General features: G+C 40.4%; 1 protein-coding gene across 2 annotated transcripts in view; it reads right to left on the bottom strand.

Moving 5' to 3' along the window:
* Htr4 (5-hydroxytryptamine receptor 4) overlaps positions 1-25,847 on the bottom strand; it is a 191,144-nt gene that overhangs the window by 77,286 nt on the left and 88,011 nt on the right. For both annotated transcript variants that reach the window (XM_042692122.1, XM_042692121.1), the window contains exons 2-3: positions 15,735-15,860; positions 13,781-13,981 (exon numbers count right to left, since the gene is read on the bottom strand). In XM_042692122.1, coding sequence (XP_042548056.1) covers positions 13,781-13,981; positions 15,735-15,860 — 327 coding nt within the window. The remainder of the gene's footprint in view (positions 1-13,780; positions 13,982-15,734; positions 15,861-25,847) is intronic.

Genomic DNA, 25,847 nt, shown 5'->3' on the forward strand with positions numbered 1-25,847 from the left:
GGAGGGGGGAAATGGGAAGGGATGGTAAGGGGAAACAAAGGAGGAGGCAACAATGCTTGATAAGAAATGTACTCATTACCTTGCCCATGTAATTGTAACTCCTCTGTACAGTATTTTCACAATGAAAAAAACTTGTCAATAGAAAAAATGTAAAAAAAATTTATTTAAACTTAAATTAGGCTGGCCAAATTAAGTACTAGGTTAGAATACACATAAAAGCATGCAAGTTTGTCTAGATATACATTTTTGTTCCTTTGATTTTCTTTAGTCTTTTGCTTTGCCTTTCAACAAACATAAAATGATTAGGTGTCACGGACTAAAAAAGTAAAACTCTTATTTAGAACTCAAATTATAGCATCCACTTAAGTGTTTAAAAATCTTACTAAGGTATTAGGGTTGCAACAGCAGCCCTAAATAAGTCATCTGCATTCTTCCAATCCTTGCTGTCAAGCAAAGTATCTAGTCAAGCAATCATCCTGAAGGCTGCATTCAAAGTCTAAATTAAGTAAGTGGCAATAAACATCTGAATTAAATTATTAACAAAAACAATTTCTAGTATTAACTGACAAATTATTCCTTAAAATATTTATTGTACATCACCTTTACTATAAAATAAAATTTAAAAATTACTTATTTATAGAACAAGACTAGACAGAAGTCTGAAAACTTGACTTGTGCGTGTGTGTATGTGCGTGTGTGTGTACGTATGTGTGTGTGCACACGTGCGTGGTGGTATTAGGGCTTGAATTATGAGCCTTGTGCTCTCACTTGGCTTCGTAGCTCATGCGTGGCGCTCTACCACTTGAGATACACTTCCTCTTCCAGCTTTTTGTTGATCAATCAGAGATAAGAATCTCTTAGCTTTGCCTGCCCAGCTGGCTCCAAACTGCAATTCTCAGATGTCAGCCTCCTGACTGGGTCAGGTTATAGGCATGAGTCATCAGCATCTGATTCTGGTTGGTTTTGGTTCCTACATTTGGATTTTATTTAACAAAATAAAAAAGAAAAAGTAGTCTTATCATGAGACACCCTTGTAATACACTAACGTACACCACCACTAGGCAGAAACTGTTAGTCAATTTTTCAAGTTTTGGGAAGGCAGCCAAAATATACAGGCTGAGTTAATTATAAAAGCTACCACTGACTTTCTTACCAAAGGCTCTCTATATAGTATCTCATTAAATCTTCATATTACTTTTGAACGAGGAACTATAAGTGTATCCATGTCATACACGAGGAAATGGGAAGACAGAAGAGTCAAAAATTTGGTCAAGAGCCACAGGTGGTGGGAGCCAAGATGGCACTGAACCCAGACAGTCTAGCCTGGACCAGGACATAACCCCACTGCTATGGCTCTGCTGCTTTTAAATACCCAAGAGATTTACGTGAGTTCCTTAAGAAGCCATTGTAGAAACAACCAAAACATGAGAATATTGAATCATAAGACCCGAAGGATGCTCAGAATCATGAAATACCCAAATCTTCAATAAAATTGAATATGTATCCTAGCCTACTTGAATTTGTAGGGGCTGAGAATTCACTGCGTACTATCACAAAATACTCTAAACTTAAGGCTATCCTGAAATTAATAAAATTCCCTCTGAAATGGATTTTCTATAATTTCCAGTTTTGCATTCTGGCTTAAAAAATCATCTCTAACTTATTTCCCGCATGATTGTCTTACAACCATTTGAAAAGCACTTCTATATTCCTTTAAAGTCAGAATTTCTACAAGTGAAAAGTATTTCCATTTGCTTTTGACCAGTGGTGATTTTCTCTCAGGGGATTTCTGGTGATGCCTGAAGACAGTTTCCTATTGTCACAACTGTGAAGAAGGGGTGACTGGTATCCAATAGGTAGAGGTCAATGCTGCTGTTAAATATCCTGCAATGCTCAGATGGGGATACCCTTCCCACCCCACCCCCAGCAAATAATTATCTACTACAAAGCCATCAAAGTCATTATTGCTGAGATGGAAAACCCATGTATTTGATGAGGCTATTTTCACGGAGAGTAGAGGCTCCATATCCCTGATATGTTCTATAATGTGTTCTCTCTTATGGCTGGGGTACTGCAGGAGAGCACAGCATTCTGCCATTTCTATGCAGATCAGATAAGATTCTGCATGTCTTTCTCCATCCCTGTTATAGCTTAGTATGACCCAGAGGGCTCCCCAAATTACAAGACATCTGTGCCCTCTCAAGGAGCATTTTAAGACAGGAAGTGGGAGCAGTCTACTCCCACCTGCTCCATGACAGAAAAGATACTTACATTCCTTACCAGTGAATCTCCAGTGCTAACAAGATACAAAAGAGCGCTAAGTCCAGCTAGGATTCCATTAAAATACATCACTAAGTTTTGGAGATGTGAAAGATCCTTTTCTATAAAAGGGACAGGAAAAGACTTTCAGAATAAGGTCAAATTGTATTTTAGAGACTGGGTGAGGATGGTGGGAAAGAAATCCTAACAGATGCTACAGACAGCTCAGAGACCTGAAAGAGAAATTATACATATAAAAAGCATAACCATAAAGGATGACATTGTCCCATTCATAAGGAAATGGAAAGACTTGGAAAAAATTATGTTAAGTGAAGCAAGCCAGACCCAAAGAAACATAGGCTGCATGGTTTCCCTCACTTGTAATAACTAGAATATATCTAGGATATTCTTACGAGCAATGTACATATGACTACATAAAATGATGCTTATCGAAATGAACTCCAAGAAATGGAAACAAGAGGGTTTTTTTCTTTTGTGTGTGTGTACTATTTGCAGTTCTTTCTTTCTTCTTTCCTCTCTCTCTCTCTCTGTCCCTCTTTCTTTCTTTCTCTTCCTTTGATATATCCTTTGTTATCACTGTTTTTGATTTCTGTATCATTTGTCTTGTATATAAGTTTATCTGATTTGGGGAAGGGAATGATAATCATAGAAATGGGACAAAGTGTGAACCAATGTAACAGTGATACTCACTAGATATATGTTGGAAATGAACTTTACAACTTTGGGGGAGGAAAGTTGGGGGGATAACAGAAGATAACACTCATGACCTTACTTATCTAGCTGTAACCCCTCCATACATCACTTTTACAATAAAAATACATAGTTATGTATCCAAATATCTATATAAACATAAAAGACAAGAGATGAACTGGTATCTGTAAGGAAGAAAAAGGAAATAAGTCTGAACAGGCTGGCTTGGGTAGGTTTCTGAGCTGTGGTTCCTAAATTCATCTTGCATCAGAATCACAGGACTTGGAGTGTGAATCATGTGTGACTAGCAAACATGAGGCCTTGAGTTCAATACAGATTGCTGGTAGGTCTGGAATAGGGCCCAACAATTTGGCCTTTTGAATTCACTGCCAGATGATGCTGTAACTAGTGGGTTAGGGACTACATTTTCAGGACGGCCATCTTAGATTTAGAATGCTGGGTTTGAAGAGGTTACTGGTTGGTGGAAATGGAAGAACTTCACTGTTACATCCACAGGCAGGAGGGGTGCAGTCAGCAGGTAAAACAATTACCTCTCATGTTAGGAAGAGACTGGTCTACAAGTCTGTTCCCTTGCCTTCCCAGGGACATTTTCAATTCTTTTTAACAACAACAAAATCCTTTTACAAAGTAGTTAAATGAATGTTCACATGACAAGTGAGCTTCCAGATGGCTAGGATTAAGTAAGAGGTAGCAAGGGTATTTACAAAGTAATTTCTTATGCAAAACATTTCAAAGTATGGCTTGTAAAGCTCCATTAAACCTCCTTTGGTAGATCAGCTGCCAGCTTCTCCAACTATAGCCATGTGCAAAGGTGTGATCTAATTGCTGTTAAACGTCTCTGGGGACACAATTTACTTTGACAACCCTTCCAAGACAGCTGAGTATTTTAAGCTCCATGCTAATCCCTTCCCCACTCCTCCTGCAATTAAGGAAAATTCTTCCTCCTCACTCCCTTACTCCATCTCCCTCCCTAGCCCCCCACCCCTCCACTCCCTGCCAGGAATCTCCAACTTTCAGAATTGCCAGCTGTCTCAACAGTCTACTTAATGTCTTCACAACTGAGTACCCTTTACCTTACCCACTCATTAGCTGGGTGGTCTTTAGTCACTTAATTAACCTCTCCAAGATATCTTTTCATTATCTGGAAGCTGGGAATAACTTTGCCTACCTTACTAATTCACTGTGAGAACTGACAAGATAATATGGAGAAAACAAAGATATTCTCTCTTTCACACACAGACACTTATACACATATACATACGGTATATACATATTTGCTTTATAAATATTATTCTAAGTACATTCAAATGCATTCTGGAAATTAAGGACTCTAAGTTAACATAATATTATTGACAAATAATATTCAATGGACAAATTATATTCAAATAATATTCACATGGTGGCTCATGTCTGTGATCTTAGCTACTCAGGAAGCTGGATCTGAAGATTATAGTTTAGCAGAAAAGTCCATGAAACTCTTATCTCCAATTAAACACCAAAAAGCCAAAGGTGGGCCTGTGGTTCAAGTAGTAAAAAAAAAAAAGAAACAAAAAGCTCAAGGACAGTACCCAAGTGGAGTTTTGTGCCTCAGTACTGGCACAAAAACAAAACAAAACCAAAGCCCAAACCAAATAATAGTCAAGTCATTTGGTTCAACAGCTCTGTCAGAACTTCACAGAAACAACAGTAACAAACAGAATGTATTTCTCCCTAAAGGTGAATGCTGAGTGCTAGAATTTATTGTGTCTATGATCTAATAGTAGTATGTGCTGCTTAAGTTGCTCAGTTTTGGGGTTAATTTTGCATATCAGTGAGTAATCACAACCAAAGACAAAGATATCAGATACAATCTGGAGTTGTGAGGTGCATTAGCTGGGTAACAAATCCTCCTTCAGCCATTCTTTGTGGAAGACCTTGGGATAAAGAGACTTGTCTTTCTGCTCTTAGTAATTGCTTTAGCCCTTCGAGTTCCTCTTTGAGGAAATACAGATGAGAGAAAAGCAGCTGTAGGTTTAAGAAAGAGCTAAAGGTCTCTTCCATGTGTCCCCAGCTTTGATAAACTGCCAGTGTCATGGAAGATCAGTGAGGGAGCCCCAGCAGGCACATTTGCCAGAAGCCAGGGACAGGGAGGAGGTCCAGAAAGATAGTCAAGAGCAGAGGCAGAACCTGTGGAGTTCCAGGAAGGAAATCAACAGGAGTAAGGAGACAGGGAGAGACTCCTATTGGTTAGAGATCAGGAAGAATCAGACTTGTACTCTGCAGGAATCATAATCCCATATTCAATCTGCAGGGTTACTGCTGCCTCTGCTTTTCTCTGCTAATAGTCTTCTGAATCTGCATGATGAGAAAACTTGCCAGAAGGGAATTATCAGTTATTTAGTAAGGTGTGTTCCCGAACTATAAAAAATATATCATCTGACAAAAAAAAATGCTATGTGAAAACACCTTGGCAGAAGCTGACTGGACATACACAGAAGATGCCAATGGATTTTGTTGTAGCCTGAATGGACTTCTAATTTCCCAGCAGACAAGAAACAAAGGCTCACACAGTTTAATCTACTTATTCACATCCATACAACTGGAATATGGTACAATTTGGTCTTCAACTACAATTGCCAAAATCCCTGCCCTGGTAGGGCTGACAAATGGGGCAGGGAAGATAACATCAATCTTATCCAGGAAGAGCAGGTAGAATATTCAGTGACAGGAAAACTTTTTGATCTGAGGATATAGGAAAAGAACGTATATATTCAAAAGTGAATCTTGCCTATCAGGTAATAACTCAGAAGCTACTGCAGGAATTCAGAAACAGGAAAAGAGGCATAAAGAGGAAGATGATGAACTTGAAAGGTATTTATGGAGATATAACTGCCATTTGGCATCTAGCTGATCAGAATAGACAAGTAAACGATGGCCTCGAAAATTGCATTTGAATGACTAAAAGATGACTAATACAGGCGCCTTTGATGTACAAAGTGAAAGAGGGTATTAATTATGATGGAAGTTTCTACTTTGAGTATATTATGCTTGAAGAGGCAGAAAGAACTGTAAGGCAAGATCTTTAACAGGAAGTCAGAGATAAGACTTTGGACCCCAGGAAAAAGCAAAGGAGAGATCCAAGATAGAGGTGAACGTGAGCCACAAGCTGGATGAGCTCCCTGAGGGAATGAGGGATCCAAGCAGCCTCTAGGAATTTGCATTTAGAAATCTGTTGAGGAACTGCACATGTAGTTCAATGGTAGAATCCTGTCTAGCATTCACAAGGCTCTGCATTCCATCCCTAGTATCATGAAAAAACATGACAAAACAAAACTTTTCTGGAAAAGAATAAAAAGAAACACAACAAGGCAATATTATTGGCTAACAAATTGCTACAGTATGCCATGCACTGGTCTATGAACTTTGCAGATGCTCACTTCCCAATTCCCAAGGGGAACCTTCCCTTGGGAATTTTACAGATTAGATGAAATCTAGAAAGTTTAATTAACCTTCCCAAGATAGAGATCATATCATTGATGACTGGTCAATCTGAGATTAAGTTTAGGCACTGTACCACTCCAGGCCTTATTCTGAACCACTGGCTTTACTAAATATTCCAAGAGGAGACACTAATACTAAAATTACATCAGACAAATACCAGATACATCTTAGACCACTCTGTGCTTGGGAAAACATACAGAGAGTAGTTCCTATTTCCCCTGTGAGAACACAGGGATGGATGAAATGTGCTGATTCTCAGACCTCATCTTCTAGTCGAGACAAACAAATCATTGAGATAAGCTCCTGTGCTTATGTTCAATGTGTTATGAGAGTTCAGAGGAATAAAAAGTAGATACAGTCATTGCAGAAGGTAACATATATTTTACTTGAGGCTGTGTCATGGTGGTGCTCACCAGAGAAAAGAAAAGGAGTGTGTGTGTGTGCGTGTGTGTGTGTGTGTGTGTGTGTGTGTGTGTGTGTATGTGTGTGTGTGTTTACTGGGGCTTGAACTCAGAGCCTATCTTTATCACTCAAGGCTAGAACTCTACTACTTGAGCCAAAGCTCCACCTCCAGCATGTGTGTGTGTGTGTATATGCGTGTGTGTGTGTGTGTGTGTGTGTGTGTATGCATCTGTGTGTCCATGTGTGTCTCTGTGTGTTTAATTGTAGATAAGAGTCTCATGGACTTTCCTGCCCAGGTTGTCGTTGAATTGTGATCCTCAGCTTTCAGGCCCTTGAGTAGCTAGGATTACAGGTGTGATCCACCAGTGTCCAGCTAGGAAAGGGATTTGAGGCACAGAAGGCCACACAGAGTGATAAAGAAGAAAATGTGGCATATATACACAATGGTTTTTTACTCATCCATTCTAAAGAATGATATTGTAAAGAAACTGCTAAGTGAAGTCCATCAGTCCTAGACAGATAAGGGACCCATGTTTTCCCATATATGTGGAAGCTAGATTTAGCATAAAAACTCACAAGTAAATATGTTGGGTTGTATGAAAGTACATACAAATGTATTAACTGAAATATAGTAGATTCAAGGGAGAGCTCAAATAATTTAATTCCTTAGGCAAACTTGTTTGTATCATTCCAAGGCAAACTCAAAGTTCAGCAAAATAAAACACCAGGAAGTGAGTAGGTACTCGAAAAAGGTATGGTGGGGTCAAGAGGACAGGGGTGGATGAAGAGAAGAGAGAGAGAATGCAACCAAGAATCGAATGGGAAGGGGGAGGGTAGGGGAAGGATGGGAGATAAGGTTAAAGAGGGTGACATTGATCAAGATATATTCATAAACTGCTTTTTTTAATGGCAACTCCTCTGTAAACCTACTTAAAGATAATAATACAAAATAAATGTGTTTGAAATGTATTCATGCAGGAAGAGGTAACAAATCATTCACAGTGGGAGATGTAGTAGGAAAAACAGACTGAGGAGAGGCTGGGACAAACACAAACACCAAGTTGAGCATTGAGCCCTTAGTCAATAAAGTGCTACCACAAACCTCCGGGCTTCTCACTTGCCATTTTCTGGGGCTGCCATTCTCCCTCTCCCTCTTTCTCTCCTTTCTCCCATGCAGCTTACATCATCTATAGGTTTATCAGCTGTACCTTCAACATCACTTCCTTGGGAGTCTTTCCTGCTATGGAGTAGACCCACCCCAACAGCCTGTTGGGTTCTTCCTTATTCGATTTCAGTGACCAGCAATTTTACTGTAATTCTCTATTTCCTATTTCAGCATTCTCCACTAGATTAAAAATGCCTGCGATTTCCAGCTTTCACTAGACACCACTACATTTCGAGCAATTAGTAAGCACTCCGCAAATATTTCATGTCATGAATATAAGAACAACAGTTCTTATTCTCTGGCCTGAAATTCAACTCAACAAATACGAGTTTTAGGTATAAACCATGAACCTCCTGGCAAAACGTCTGTGAGAAGAAGAAACTTTTAATATGTTTTCCTTGTAGAAATTCATTCAGTTCTACGGGGAGCACAAAAGTGGTTCGGTGATAAGAGTTCCCATTGACTGACACCGGATTTACACATTACAAAACTGAGCTGCACTCCTGGGAGGCCATTAGGAAATGCAGACACACTTAGCTCCAGCACATGATTAAATATGCAACCTTCGAGTCAGAGTTGTATGTTTTACAAGTACGCCTGTTTAAAAGAAAATCTGCCACTAGAGAACTATTGGAGGACTTTGTAGATTAAAATATGCCAAGTTTCTGGACTTTGCAAAAGATAACAATTCTGTTTGATAAATCAAAGGGAAAATCTTTTATGCTTACAGATGATGCTATCCTCAATGAAATGAAATAGATTTTGAAGACAATTGCGTTTGATGCCAAATATAGGAAAATGAACTGCATGTACAAAAGAAGGGGTATAGAAAGGTTAACACTAGTAAGTATGGCATATGAAGCTTATTATAGCTACTTGGTTATTTTCCATTCACCCTGGAAACTTTAGGTTTAAAAGCATCGTCTCTGTCCTATAGCTTTTAATGGAGTCTTTCACCTCTTGTGACCCATTTTATATGAAGAGTTTATTTTAATTATGGTTGGTAAATTATTTTAGTAGGCAATAAGCTTTCTCTATCAGAATTAAATCGTCAAAGCACTAGGAAACATAATGGGTGGAGAACTGGTGTTGGGAAAACACATTTCACAATATTAAGAGTTCTGTACTTTGCTTTGTTCCAGAAGTCTGTTCATAGGTGGGGAAGACAAGGAATCAGTGAAGATTTTGCTTGAAAGACACTGTCCAATACTTGTCATCTCAGAAGACCATAGCAGCTGAAGGGAGATGTCTAGGGCATCTTTCCAGGAACCACAAGGTTAGCAAGGACATCACACCTCAGTGACACAGTCACTGTTTTTGCCCAGCCCAGGCCAACAGTGACACTAGAAGAGACAGCAAAAGCTAGATGTTACATTAAATTCTACTCTTCTCTGCTAAAGCACTGTCCTGCAATGCTCTAACTCAATTAGAGTATCGCTCTTGGGACAGGGCATACTGGAAACAAAGGACAAGTTTCCAAGCTCCTAAAGAAAACCCAAACCATCTGATCTCATCTTCCTAAGGGCACTGGAGTTTTTCCTGTGCATTATTAGAGAATGGAATGGGAACTTTGGCAGCACTGCTCATAAAGGTAATGCACTGACCACTCCATTTGTTCGATATAGCTTGGCAAGTATCTAAGAAAGTATTTATGTAATTGATGCCTAACTGTCAAGGTGCTCACTAAAATATAAGTCCCACGAGGGCAGGAATCATCTTGTACTTTTTTACTGCCTCGATATTCCTCCCACTGAAGAGAAAGAGATTTTTAGGAAGAAATTGCATGTCAGGAGCTGGTGGCTCACACCTGTAGTCCCAGCTATTTGATCTTATGAGTGTAAGGGTTGCCAAAAGGAGGCATCCATCTGGTTCAGGCAGAAGAGATTATGAGGAGAATCAAAGAGGTAGCCTGCATCAGATGGAGGTGTGCAGAAAGGGTTGTGCCAGCCAGTGAAGAGCAGTGCATAGTGAGCCGCATACAGGGTGCAGTGGGTAGTGAGTTGTAGCTGGACTGATGGTGGAGAGAAATTTTCTAGGGAAAGGTGAGGAGGAGGTGTGGCCCAAAGCCGATGTGGAAGTGACCTCGGAGCCTGTGGAACCTCTCACTGTCCGAAGGAGGTGCAACCAGGGTGGTTCACAAAGTGACTTCAGCAGATGAAGAGCCTGGGGTCTTTCTGCTGGCTCATAGTCAGGTGATTAACAGTTACAGGTGATTACCAGTTTCAGGCAGGTGATTTCTGGTAAGGCTATATGCTGTCCTTCCTGAAGAGGAGGGGTGCTCTCTGGGGGCAGATCTAACAGTGAAGGCAAGTGTATTACTACAATTAATTTGGAGAAAATAAGTAGTAGGATATTTTATGATTATGTAAGACATGGTATTAGTATTTTTTGTTTGTTTGTTTTTGCTGGTCCTGGGCCTTGAACTCTGGGCCTGGGCACTGTCCTTCAGCTCTTCAGCTCAAGGCTAGCACTCTACCACTTGAGACACAGCACTACTTCTAGGTTTTCTTCTGCTTACATGGTGCTGAGGAATCGAACCCAGGGCCTCATGCCTGCAAGGCAAGCATTCTACCACTCAGCTACCTTCCCAGCCCGGTATTATAGGCATTAATTTGATATCATGGAAGATACGATATTAAGATGATTGAGATAGGCAAAAATAGGCTAGGATCTATTTAGGAAGGGAAGGCAATAGGATTTGATTTTCAAAGGCCAAATTAATAACGACATAGTCCCTGGATGACAAAGCTAGTGGAGCAGCCATTAAATGCTGAGTTCCAACTTTGGTTGAAAAAAGAAGATAAAGGGATGACACAGATCAAGCTGTCTATATCAACTGCTTCCTTAACTGGCACAACAATGTAATACATAACCTAAAAATCTTGAAAATCAAGAGAAGGGGTGGAATAGGAAATGGTGGGTAAGAATGTTGAAAGGGGTGACATTGTTCAAGAGTCACTATGTTCCTAAAGTTCTTGTTTCAATACCTACTCCTTTGTACAACTACTTAAAGTTAATAAAAATATTCTTAAAAAAAAGCCCAACAGTTTATACAGATAGTGGCAAGAAACTGAAACTTACAACATTTACTAACTTGAGACTTGTGCCAAGCTGGGCCAAAGCCATAACTTAAATGGATTATCTAATTTATTTTTAATTGCAGCCCTGCAAAATACGTGCTTTCTTCTTTTTTGGATACAAGAAAATGGAGACTCTGAAAGACTTATTAACTTGGCAGCTTTTGGGGTTAAAAGTTGGCCAAACTGAGAATTAAGCTTAAATCTCTTCAGTTCTAAAGCAGGTATTTCTCAATGACTAACTCATTTGGCTTCATGATAATGCAGGCCATCTCAGAGAAAAATTTCTTATTTCAAAAGAGCATATGAGCACAAATCTGAGTCTATGAGGCAAGCATTTTATGAGAAATTTCCAGCCCTTCATTCAGGGACACCCAGAGAAAACGACACCACACAGCGGCATCTACATTCTCTCCTCCTTACTCTGTGCCCAACTGGCTGCTTTCTTCTTGTTGTTCTTGCACAAACCCCAAGTTCCTAGCTCCCCACCTTCACCATTGAAAAGTTCCCGCACTAGTGTGTCTAGACTAACAGCAATGATAGTGTGCAGGTTCCTGTAGGATGTTCATAAATTTTTTTACTCCCTGTATTTTACTTTCCATAATGTGATATATGATGCAGTACAAATAAACTGCCTTTTAAGAAGTCTAAGTTGCTGGGCTCTAGTGGCTTTTGCTATAATCCTAACTCAGGAGGCTGAGATCTGAGGATTGTGATTCAAAGCCAGCCGGGGCAAGAAGCTCCATGAGACTTTCATCTCCAGTAAACCAGTCACAAAACTGGAAGTGGCACTGTGGTTCAAGGGTAATAGAGTGCTAGCCTTGAGCTGAAGAACTGAGGGACAGCACTCAGGCCCAGAGTTCAAGCCCCACGATTGACAAAAAAAAGTCTAAGTCTTCAGAAAGTATTAAAGCCAGGTACCGATGGCTCATGCCTGTAATCCTAGCTACTCAAGAGGCTAAGATCTGAGTACCATGGTTCAAAGTCAGCCTGGGCAGGAAGAAAGACTATAAGACTTTTATCTCCAATTAACCAGCTGAAAGCTGGAAATGGAGCTGTGGCTCAAGCTAGTATGCCAGTTTTGAGTGAAAAAGATAAGGGACAGTGCATAGGTCCTGAATTCAAGCTCTAGTACTGATGTATGGACATGTCCATATGTGAACGTGTACACACACACACACACACACATGCACTCATATATTGGCTGTTTAAATAAGCTAGTAAACAAAAACTTCAGACTAGGACTTGATGGTTCTGGCTGCGGACCAACAGTTCTATTTTATATGTCTTTATCTCTACCTGTAGAGTTTGATCATATATGCATGAAACATAGATACGTTCAACTATCCCATATCCCCTGAGACAGGACATAAATCTACCATTCCGTCAGTTTTAGTCCCTGAAGACTTCCTGCACTGTGAGTTCTTCACTGAGAAGAGAGGACGTGATTGTACTGTTTAAAGGTACACATTTTAGATGTACCACAATATCTAATTTCACTTAACTACTCTTCCTAGTCATCCATGAAAGAAACAGTGATCTTTTCCAAGATGGGAAGGAGAAGAATATGGCAATACTCTGGATTGTTTAGGAGATATTAAGAGGTTGCTCCTGGTAATTTTCTTTACATGTTACTTTGGTCCCACATGCTCTTTTGGTAGCTTAACCCCTCAGACAGACTTTGGTAACGGTAGTCTATGTTCCTGGAACCATCTGACTTTTAAATTGCATTTTGCATTTATTATTCAACATAAATGAGCAGAAATTGAAAAGTAAGGACACAAGTGATAAACATGGATCTCCAACAAATGAGGTAGAAATAGAAATCATTGTTTCTTGAGGTCAAATACGAACAAAAGAATGAAATCATGCAGAAATTCTAGACTTAGCTCCTACCCCTAATCGTGAAAGATCTTATAACTATTTTTAGCTTTCTAGAAAAGAATTCTCATAATCACATGCACTTAGCTAGACATTATCACATAGACACATTTTATTTTTTGTTTTCTTAACTTTTTCTTTGTTGGTCTTGGGGCTTGATCTCAGGGCCTGCGTGCTGTCCCTGAGCTTTTTGGCTTAAGGCTAGTGCTTTACCACTTTCAACCACAGCTCCACTTCTGGTTTGCTAGTGGTTAACTGAGAGTCTCATAGACTTTCCTGCCCAGTCTGGCTTCCAACAGCGATCCTCAGATCTCAACTCCTGAGAAACTAAGATTGCAGGCATGAGCCACCGGCACCCGGCAACACATAGACATTTTAGAAAGAGATCATGTGCAAACATACAGCCCCATTATTTTTGAATTGGCCATGCTGCCTTCTAAGGAAGATGCATTCATTCTTGCTGCTTGGAATTTTGTCCATGTCATTAGTAAAAAATCCAGTGAGCTATAGTCAACTCAACTGTTGGTATCTATCACAAAGAGCAATAAGCAATTTGAGGTGGTTCCTAAATCTTATGAATCATTGGGTCTACAAGAACTTGTGGAATGCTTGCTAAAAAGGGCTCTTTGCAAAAGATAGAAGTAGATGAATAACCAAACTACCAATTTTTTTTTCTTGGAGATTCATTTCTTGTCACGAATTAGGAAAAAGAGAGAGACACTCCGCCATGGCCATAAATTGCCTCCTGCACCGAATTTCACTGCTCTCGTTGCTCTGTTCTTACCTATCCAAAGAAATGCAGCATAGGTGAAAAATGGATGCTGTTGTGAGCAGGACGTCGAGAGATGTCCGGACGAGGCAAAACATCTCCCCATAAATCCAGATGTCTTGGACAAGCTCAATGGCACCAAAGGGCATCACCAGCACCGACACCAGCAGATCCGCAAAGGCAAGAGATACAATGAAATAATTGGTTTTTATTTTCCTGCAAATGAAAAGGTATAAGCAAGGTGGCAGGGGGAGGGGCAACAGAAGGAGAGCGGGAAGAAAGAGCAAGAAAACAAAAAGGGTTGAAAGGAAGCAAAGAAAAAAGGAAAGAAGGGTGGGAGGGAAAGGAAGGAAAAGTTACACAGTTAACTCAGTCTGAGATTCAGCTTCTCCTCTGTAATGTGGAGGAGATCCTTCACAGGCTAGCCTCTTCTGAGTTCTCCAGACCACCTGGCACCCAAAGCCCTCTGATCAGAGGTCCTGCCTGCCTGGAGCTCCTGCCCAAGGTTCACATGCCCTGCGTCTCAGTCCTCAGCCCCTCCCACAAAAACCAGCAGATCTGGGCAGGCCTAACTGCAGCTGGCCTGCAGCCCTGGCTGTTCCTCCCATTTAATTTCCCGAAGCCGTGTTTTACCCCAAATCCCCAGCTGCATCAGGAGAATGCTGCCTAACTATAACGGTTACTGTCAGAAAACCCCTGGACAGAAGGCTAGATGCCAGCTTTAGCATTCAGCTGCACACGTGCAGAGGACTTCCCTACTTCCCCGCTCCTAGCCCTCCCCACTCTCCCTCTCCCATATAAATTTGACCTTGAACAAAGGAAGGGTCCATTTCTCCCTCTCCTGTGAAAGACATGGTCTTGTCAGCCCTGCTGACAGTAAAACTCCATTTCCTGTATATGACTGTGTCCCTGTGGTCTGGGATGGTGGCTTTCACTCAGGCTGTTTACATAGAAGCTCTCTCTTCCAGCTGTTGGACTATTTACATACCACAGTGGCTTAGGGAGCCGACTGAAGGTACATGCCCAGTGGTCACATCCCACCATTTGCTGCTCTTAGATAGGTTATTACATGTCTCAGATTTGGGCCAGAATTATGCTTTTACATTTTATTTGGGTCACCCTAGGATCAGGGCATGGCTTGCTCAGAAAGGTATCTCATATCCTCTTCTAGGGGTCAGCGCCTCTTACTCCATACTAAAATCATCTGTGTGGGGGGCAGGGGGCATGCCAGTAGCAGAGTTTGAACTTAAGGTCTCATGCTCTTGCTTGGCTTCAGTCACACCTCCAGTTCAGGATTATTGCTAATTAATTGGAGATAGAGTCTCAGGGACTTTTAGCATTATAGGCATGAGCTACCAGCTCCTAGATTACCCAATGAATTTAATAGACATCCAGATGTCCATTAAATAGACATAACATGTAATCAATGCACCCAGCTCTCATCTCAAATCAGTTAATTCAAGAGCTTTGGGTGGGTAACATCTCTGTCCATTCAATGAGTGCTAAGTGAAATTAGGATTTTTAACAACAAATAGTTTTTTCATGTTCCATACAAAATTTTGCACAACACATACTGATATCACTCTGTAACACTTTTGGAAAACATCTGAGATGATACTAATTGTAGCCAGGGGTGAGGTTAATGCAGGAGAAAATATAGCTGCATTGCTCACTACTCAATCAGCCCTTCTCTGAACCAATTGTAACATGAGGCTGCATTAGATGTGTCCTGAAGAGTTGAATAAATAGTGCCACAACCATATGAACCAATGAAATGTCATATAGGAAAACAGAGAGGAAGGAAACTGAAGTGTTTGCACTGGTGGCACTACATGAGATTGTCAATTCTACATTTTCAAACTCTTCCCATGAATATTCTTTGTAACTGTGAATTCAAGGAACCTAACTCTCCAGGGAAAAGCCAGTGCTGCACTTGTGCTTCCTAAGAGTTTCCCCCATGCTGACCCACCTGAGCTGCCGGTCCCGGCACACCGCCACCATCACCAGCAGGTTTCCCAGGATGGCCATCAGGATGACTGCCGAAAGAAACGTGAGCAGCACCACCTTCTCCACTGACCCGAAGCCCTCCTTGGAACTGGAAGAAAAGAGCATACAAAAAACCATGAAGAACTAGAGGAGAGTCGGGGACCATGGAAAGAAAAGTCATTTTTTTAATCTTTGGGAAGGGAACATCACCATCAGTTGCAACGTGTATATATGCCAATGTCTGTAGCCACCATCTGATAAGCTACCCAAGAGAGCTCCTACATTATGACAGGAGGAGGCCTCACTGGATTTTCTTCAGAGACCTTACAAGTACTCAGGGATGTTTTTGGTTCATTCTGATTATTTACTTTGTTCCAGGCCCTGGGAACTATCGTGAAAGAGTAAACCACAGTCAGTTTGTGGGGACATGTACAGAATCAGTCAATGTAAGCCCCGTGAGGCTGTTTTCTATGTTGTCAGTGTATCATTTACATATCAGATGAAGGAAAGGGGATGAATGAAGGGCAGGGCTGGAGCAAGGATCTTATAAACAAATAAAAGTGCCATCCTGGGGCTGGGAAGGTGGCTCAGTGGTAGAGTGCTTGCCTTGCATGCCTGAGGCCCTGGGTTCAATTCCCCAGCACCACATAAGCAAAAAGTAAAAAGCCGGAAGGGGCACTATGGCTCAAGTGGTAGAGCGCTAGCCTTGAGCTGAAGAGCTGAGGGACAGTGCCCAGGCCCAGAGTTCAGGCCCCACGATGGACCAAAAAAAAAAAAAAAAAAGTGCCATCTTGGTTATTGAACTCTATTCTAGGCCATGCAGAAATTGTTGTTTACAGGGATGCTGGGAGAGAAGGCCATGCGTGGAGGTTGTCCTTGTGTCAGATTGCCTGGACAAACTGATTTCAGGTTCTCTGAAGTCACAGGAGAAACAGCAACCCACAAGTCAGGTCAGGGGCTTTTTTTCCTCTCCCTGAATTATATTTCTTTTGGTGCCAAGCACACGTTACTTGTGTCAAAGTTCCAATTAATGTTTATGTAAATTCTGCTTTGGACTTAATTCTACAAACACTTTTTTCCCAGTGAGAATTCAGAATTTGGTTTTATTAACTCAAACTGAGTTGTACTTTATCAATGAAAGCATAATGTATACAAGTTATTAAAAAATTACAGGAAAGGAGGTTTATTATGATCATACAATAAAAAGTTCTTTCAAAGAAGGCTCAAAGCTTCTCAAAGAGTTCTAATTTTTATAGCATAAACTATTTTCTGAAATGACTTACTGATTGATCTATACATTGCCTCCACAGACTGACTTTGGTTATCTTTTTCAAGATAACTCCCAGTGTCTGGAACAATGTCTGTTGTACAGGGTATGAAATATGAGGAGATATATGTAACACGTTCTTGATTGTTTTCAGGTAGAATGAAGGACACTATATTCACAATGGTGAAGTTTATTCTGCTGTGTGTGTGTGTGTGTGTGTGTGTGTGTGTGTGTGTGTGTGTGTGTGTGTGTGTGTGTGTGTGTGTGTATGTGTGTATCTGTGCTGGTACTAGGGCTTGAACTCAAGGCTTGGGCTTCGTCCTTGAGTTATTTTTTGCTCAAGGCTAGATCTCTACCACTTGAGCCACAGCTCTACTTCTGGTGTTTTTGGTGATTAATTGGAGATAAGAGTCTCATGGACTTTCCTGTCCGGGCTAGCTTCGAACTGTGGGCCTCAGATCCCAGTCTCCTGAATACAAGTGTGAGCCCTCAATGCCCAATTTGCTGTGTCTTTAAGATTGGCTGAAAGTATACAGATTTCATCCAGAGAAGAGAATGTTTAGAGATTGTGATTTGTAACGATTCACAGGCCTGCTACTTAAAGTTTAAATTTTCAGATTGGTTCATACAATACTATTTTCTGAGCACCTATTCTATGTCAGCCATTGTATTTCCTAGGGAAACTACAACAAGAAAGAAAAGTCTAGCTTCTGAAAGGGAGGATCATGGTTCAAGTCTGACCCAGATAGAAACATTCCAGGAACTCCTTCATACATAGCTGGGTGCAGTGTTGCTTCCCTAGCATCCCAAGGTGAGGGGCTGAGATTGGGCAGGATCAAAGTCCTAGGCCAGCCTCCATAGAAAAATCCATGAGACTCCATCTCCATATGAAGGGAAGCTGGACATGGTAGTCCGTGCCTGTGGTTCTAGAAATAATGGGAAGACATTAGGCAGACTGGGGCTCGGGTATGCATCTGCCATAGAAATAACGCCCTGTCCTGAAAATAATTAGTGAAAAATAGCGTTGGCAGTATAGTTCAGTGATATCTTGTCTGCCTAGCAAGGGCAAGACCCTCAGTTCAAACCCGAGTACCACAGACAAAAAAAGAAGAGACAGTACATAGATCCACAGAAACTATATAAAGCGTTAGCAGATAACAGGTCTAGGAGAGTAAGGAGTTAGCACTGCCAGTAGGCATAGAAGGCTGGCTGCTTGTCAGGGCCTTGCCAGAGAAGCTCAGTGACAAGACTGCCCATCTCACTTTGTGAAGGTTGTATGACTCCAGCCAGCAAATCAACCTTAGTTAATGGTTTTCAATCTTCACTATCTGTTGATGCTGGGTGCACATCCTCAGAGATACTGATATAAATGGTCTGGTTCACAAGTGAATATCAGAATGTTTTTCTGAAATGGTTCTGAAGTGCAAGTAGAGTAAATATCCCTGCAGGAGGAGGGGCAAGACTTAATACTGGATATAAAAGATCTTCCCATCAACTCAGGATGGTCTGCAATAGCGCCCTGGTGTTGTTTGAGCTCCCTGGCACAGACAATGTTGAAGATAACCTTCATTTTCTGGGTGTCAGTGCCTCATGCTGTAACCCTAGCTACTCAGGAGGTGGAGACCTGAGGATCAAATCGAGCCCAGGCAGGAAAGTCCATGAATCTCTTATTTCCAATTAATCACCACCAGACGACAGTGGCTCACACTTGTAATCCTAGTTCCTCAGGCGGCTGAGATCTGAGATCATGGTTCAAAGCCAGCTCAGGCAGGAAAGTCCATGAGACTCTTATCTCCAAGAAACCACAAGAAAACCATAAGTGGCGCTGTGCCTCAAGTGATAGAGCACTAGCCTTGAGCTGAAGAGCTGAGCCAAAGTGCCAGGCCCAGAGTTCAAGCCCCATGACCAACAGCAAAAATCAACAAAAAAGTCGGAAGTAGAGCTATGGCTCAAATGGTAGAGCACTATCCTTGAACACAAAAGCTCAGGGACAGCAGCATGCTGGCCCTGAGTTCATGCCCTAGGACCTGCATGAAAAGAAAAGGAGAGAAGAGAAGAGGAGAGAACAGGAGAGGAGTGGAGAGAACTAGAGAGGAGGGGAGAAGGAAGAGAAAGGGATAGAAGGGGAGGGGAGAGGGGAAGGGAAAAGTACTACTTCCTCCTCATTAGGATGGCTATGGCAAAAACAAAGCAATAACAACAACAAAACATGAAAAAACATAGCAGTGAAAGCAGGGAAAGTTGGAACCCATATACATTACTGTGGGAATATGAAATGGTGCAGCCACAGTGGAAAACAGCTTGATGGTTTCTCAAAAGGTAGATATAGAATGACCATACAACCCAGAAGTTTAATCCTAGGTATATATCTAAAAGAACTAAAATCAGGTTTACAAATGGATACTTGTTTACCAAAATTCAAAGCAACATTATTCATAAGAGCCTACAGGTGGGAACAATTCAGTGCCCATTAGTAGATAAATAAATAAAAGAATGTGTCATATACACATATTGTGGACTATGACATTGCCATAAAAAGGAATGATGATCTGATACATGCTTTAACACTGATGTACCTTAACGACATTATGCTAAGTGAAATAAACCAGACAAAATAACAATATTGTAGGATTCTGCTTATATGAAAATCTAATAACTGTCAATTTCTTAAGAAAAATGATAGCTCTCAGGGGGCTGAGCAACGGAGAATGGAGAATTATTATTTAATAGGTACAAATTATTATTTGGGACAACAGAAAAGCTCTGGAAATGGCAGTTACAATAACAGTTTTACAATATTAATGTATTTAATATCATTCAAATAAATGTATACATGACATGATTATTTTATACATTAATAGTAATTTTTATCTTATTTCTTTAGTTACATTAAAACAAATAAACAAATGATCATATATCATGTCCCAAGGGGCTTCTCTCTCTCAGGTAGGTGGGGCTGCATAATTCTAGGTTCCTTTCTTTTTTAGAGTTGGTGATTAGACAATATCCTTATAGTGTGGATTTTTTTGTGTGTGCCAGTACTGGTGGTACTAGGGCTTGAACTCAGAGTCTGGGTGGTATTCTTAGCTTTTTCACTGAAGGCTGGCACTCTGCCAATTGAGCTATAACTTCACTTCTGGCTTTTTGGTGGTTAATGGGTGATGAGAGTCCCACAGACTTTTCTATTTGGTTGATTTCAAACCACAGCCCTCAGATCTCAGCCTCCTAATTAGATAGAAGCCACCAGCACCAACAAAACCCCGGATTCTTCATCAAGCCTCCTTCAGCATTAGATTTGTCTTCTCTGTGCTGCTTTGCCTCTTCTAAGAGGGAAAAACCACTCAACATTTCGATAATGAGCACCTCTCTGTAGGGAACATACATTTCAAATCAAGAGAGATGTTAGGGTTAGAAGGCCCTGAATTCAATGCTATGGTTCATTTATGCCATGCCAATTATATGCTATAAATAATTAAACTTTTAAAATGTGAGTGACAAGCAAAACTTAACCATAGAAAGAACTTTTTTAATTAGGTAGAACTGTCCAGTAAGATAAATGTAAGTTCAGTAAGAATAATTAAATTTGGAGCCATCTTTGCAAAATCTGTGTGAGATCCTTGGGCTACTTCTGACCCCTCCAGGAATATTGGCAAATAGCTGCCCCAACACGAAATTGGTTCTCTTATGAACCATTCTTATAAGAAGTTTTGACTTCTTTTCTGCTTTTTCAGTTATTAATAGAGAAATTCCATATACTTGATGGCTATGTAGGCATTTTTAACTCTTCTTAGAGATATAAAGCATAAAGATACTATTCTGGGTACATTTCCACATAGGTGAGTGTCCATGAGATTCGACTTCAAGTGACATAGTGAAATACAACTAAGTCATATTGTTATTTATATCAGAAGCCCACAGGGCACAAAAGCAAAGAACTTGAGCTGTGCTTTGTTACTTACCAGCACACTAACACACTTCCTTGTGAGCTAAGAATACTTTGTTTTTGCACTGGCTTGGTTAACTGCAAGCTGTGTGGCTCTAAAAAAGCTCTGTGGGCTTCAGTTTCTTCCTGGATCAATCAGAGTTATATTAGGACTCTCACATTCACCAAATATGGATTGAGTATCATCTCTACTATAGACACTGTGTGGAAAAAGACAAACTTCCTGCTCTCAGGAAGCTTATAGTATGGGTTCAAAAAGATTAGAAGATAGTTTTAAAAAATGCATGCGCTGTACTTAGTTCCAGGATTGTATTAATCAACTGAGGATCTTATGAAAATCTAGATTCTGTTTTTTTTGTGTGTGCTGGTATGAGGGCAGGGCCTAGGTGTTGTCCTTTAGACTTTTGATCCAAGACGGCTCTCTACCACTTTAGCCACAGCTCCACTTCTAGCTTTTGGCTAGATAAGAGTTTCAGTGGCTTTCCTGCTCAGGCTAGCTTCAATCCTCTGATCTCAGCTTCCTGAACATCTATGATTGTAAGCATAGCCACTGACACCTGTCAAGATTCTGTATTTCTAACCAGCTCCTAGGTAATACTTGTTTATGCTGCTGGTTGCAGAAGCATACTTAAGAAGAACTAAACTATACATGGCCTAAACATGTAGGTGTGACAGAGAACAGCGAGAGATAGCCCAGGAACACAGCAGATGATTTCAGCTAAATTCTGATGGTGGTGAGGACTCAAGAGTTAGAGGAAGCAGAAGTGGATAGAAAGTACAAAGAGCCTGAAACAGAACATACTTTTTGGGCTCACTATCAGAGGGGAGTGAGAAAAGTGAAAGCATCTAAGATGAGCTCAGAAAACTGGCCAAATGCTAGACTCTGAGGGCTGTGTTAGAAATGCACTGACAGAAGCTGCTACTCTACAGGGAAGATAACTAAGTTACAGGAATCCAAATCTGAGCAATGAAATGGGGGTGGGGGTGATCATGTGAGAATAACTAATATACTGGCCAGGGTCCTTGGGAAAATCCAGGTAAAAGAGAACAAAGGCTTAGAGTATTAGATTAGGATGATGGCACATACTGGAGAGGAGCATGTAGAATAAGTTGTATTTGAAGAGTAAATGGATGGATTAGAATAATAGATTGCCAGGTGGGTGGAAAGATGTAAAAAATGAAAACTGTATTCCTAATTTACATATCTGTATAAATATTGGTACAATTTGATGAAATGGGAAACACATTAAGTGTGAACTAGCTGTAAGACAGTAGAATGAAGATCTTAAATACACCATTCTTTGCCTGCTTCTGGAACTCAGAAGGGATGAAAGTAGAGTTACATTTCATGGAGTAACCTGCATTTCTATGGGATTTAGAATAATAGAGAAGGATATGATCATTCAAGAACAAGACCAGGGCTTGGGGAACTCTATTATGAAACCAGCTGTAGAGAAAGAGAAACCAGCAGAAGATAACTGAGAAAAAATGTAGAGTAAGATTCTACCACACCCAGGTCAAAATGGCTGTCATCAAGGAAACAACAACAGATTCTGGCAAGGATGCTGGTGGGGATTGAGCCCTTATACACTGTTGGTGGCATTGTAAACTAATGTCACCATTATGGAAATTAGTATGGAGGTTCCTCAAAAACTAGAAGTAGATATACCTTAGGATCCTGTCATATCACACGTGGGCATATATTTGGATAAGACTAAATCAATATATAAGAAAGATACTAGCATATTCACATTTATGGAAGCTCTATTCACAATAGCCAAATGGTGGAATCAGCTTAGGTTTCCAATAGACAATGAATAAATACAAAATAAGGTACATATATACGATGGAGAAAGGCTTAGCCACAAAGGAAAATGAAACTATACCATCAGCATATTATGTTGAATAAGATAAGCCCAGCTCAAGAAGCCAAATGCTGCATATCCTCATTCTTTTGTGGCATCTAGACTTTAGACATACACATATGACTTGATTATGACTATGGGACTGTTTGAGCTGATGAGGGGAAAAGGGCAGGGGGAAAGTGAAAGATGGTGAGTAATATTGAAATACATGCATCTCTATACGAAGATGGCATGAAGAATCTCACTGAGTGGTGCTAGTAACAGAAAGTAAGGAGATGGGGAAAGAGGAATAGAGGAAGTTGTTCTGATTAAAATATAATGTATGTGGCCGGACACCGGTGGCTCACATCTGTAATCCTAGATACTCAGCAGGCTGAGATCTCAGGGTCAAAGTTTAAAGCCAGCCTAGGCAGGAAAGTCCATGAGACGCTTCTCTCCAATTAACCACCAGAAAACTGGAAGTGGTGCTGTGGCTCAAGTAGCAGACCACTAGCCTTGAGCTGAAGAGCTCAGGGACAGTGCCCAAGCCCAGAGTTCAAACCCCATGACCAACCAATATAATGCATATGGAAAGTCCTAAGGTGAAATTCTTTGGTACAATTAATATGCACTAAAAAATTTAATGAGAGGAAAGTAAACCAGGGTCTGATAGAGAAATTGCTTTTCGTTTGTATTTTTATTTCACTTTACTTTTATTTTTATTGTATTTAAATAGTTTGTACAAAGAGGTTTCAATTCAACATGTCAGTTCGTGAGTACAATGTATCTTGATCAATGGTCACCCTTTTTTTTTTATCATTGTTCCCATCACTCCCCAACCCCACCCATGCCCTCCATCTACTCAGGTTTTATTTTTACATATGTACATTTTACAGTGAATATTATGAAATTGCTTTAAGAAAAGGGTAAAAGGAAGAGTGATAGAAAAAGTGTATATGTATATGTATATGTTGGCATATAATGTGTGCTGATATGGAAATGTCACAATGAAATCCCTCTTGTACAAGGAATGTATGCTAGTTATAAAAAGATTCTTTGAGTCTACCTTATTTCACTTAGTATAAATTTTTCTGAGTCTTTCCATTTCCTTATGAATGGTACAACATTTATTCACTCTGATGGAAGAAATTCCATTGTATGTATATACCACATATTTCTGATCCATTCATTCACTGAGGAGTATCTGGGATTCTATATCTTGCCCATGGTAAACAATGCTGCAATGAACATGTTTATGATCATTGCTTTAGTGTGGTCTTATTTGTGGTCTATTGCCTTTATTTGTCTTTATTGCCTTTATCTGTCTATTGCTTTAGTGTGTTCTTATTTGTGGTCTAATGCCTAGAAATGGAATTGCCAGATCATAGGGAAGCTCTTTGTTTAATCTTTTGAGGCACCTCTATACTGCTTTCCAGAGTGGTTAAATAACTTTATATTCTCACCAACAGTGTAGTAGAGTTGCCTTTTGGTCAGATCCCCACCACCATCTGTTGTTATTAGTTTTCTTGATAATAGCCATTTTAACTGGGGTAAGGTAGAATTTCAATGTTGTTTTGATTTGCATTTCTTTCATGGCTAGAGATGTTGAACATTTGTTCATGTTTCTATTGGCCAATCATTTCTTCTGAGAAGTCTCTCTTTAAGTCTTTAGCTGATGTATTTGTTTCTTTGAGGATTTATTTTTTGGGAGGGTTAACTTTTTGATCTCTAAGTATATTTTAGATATGAGTCTCCTGTCTAATAAATAGCTGGTAAAAATCTTCTCCCTTTCTGCAGGCTTTCTAGGTTTTCCTCATTTTTTGGGGGGGGGGGTCCAGTCGTGGGGCTTGAACTCTGTGCCTGGGTGCTGTCCCTCAGCTCTTCAGCTCAAAGCTAGCCCTCTACCACTTGAGCCACTGTGCCACTACCGGCTTTTTTCTTTTTGCTCATGTGGTGCTGAGGAATCGAACCCAGGGCCTCAGGCATGCAAGGCAAGTGCTCTACCACTGAGCCACCTTCCCAGCCCCTTCCTCATTTTTTTGTAATTAGAATGTGCCTATAAATCTACAAGTAAATACACGGGGCGGTAAAAGACAAACAACAACAACAACAAAATACTTGGACATGCTAAATTACACAGGACTCTAGACATTCACACAGTGAGAGAGACCAAAGGAGGATATACTTTGAAGAGGATCACAAGGCCCCAACAGTTATGTGCATAGTATCATATAAAATGATACTTATCAACCTGAATTCCAAGAAATGGAAACAATAGTTTTTTGTTACTTTTTCTCCTTTGCTGTTATTGTTTTCTGTACCTTTGTCTTGTTTGTAAGTTTATCTGTTTTGGGGAGCACAAAATAGAGGGACAGAAGGTGGACAAATGCAGCAGTGATACTCACTAGATACTGTGTTAAAAATGAGCTATACAACTTGTGGTGGGGAATGGGAGGGGAAAATTGGGAGAGAGTAAGGAAAGAGGTGACACCATTCAAAAAGAAATGTGCTCATTACCGGTCTTATGTAACCGTCACCCCGCTGTACATCACCTTTATAATAACAATTTAAAAAACTGTCTAAGGAGCACCAGATGAGTGTGACCGCATAGAACCAACAAGAAAGGAAAGCCTTAAATAAAAACAAATGAACAAAACCCTATTCCTTGATAGTTGCCCATAACTACCAGAGAATAAAAGGAGAATAAAAGGTGGTAAGGAGACAGGGAAAAGGATTCTTTTCTATCTTCAAATAAACTTTCCAATAAAATTATATTGCCTGGAGGACTCGATGGAGTAGAACCTCTGTAGAAGAGCCTCCTTGCCCATCTGCTTGTAGTGCCATCTACATGGGAAATACCCTTGAACACACACACAGCCCGTCTCCAGGGCTCCAGGCAGCTCCAGGGCTCCTCCTCGAGTGTTTCTCTCACCATCCTGCCCACCACTGCACAGTCTAGGGTGAAATAATTGCATGCTAATGAGGGAGAAAGTGAGTGCATCATTCTCTGACCAATCAACAGTCAGCACAAAGAATGCAAGA

Source organism: Dipodomys spectabilis, unplaced genomic scaffold (genome assembly GCF_019054845.1).
Source record: "Dipodomys spectabilis isolate Male_0828 unplaced genomic scaffold, ASM1905484v1 ptg000147l, whole genome shotgun sequence".
NCBI lineage: Eukaryota > Metazoa > Chordata > Mammalia > Rodentia > Heteromyidae > Dipodomys > Dipodomys spectabilis.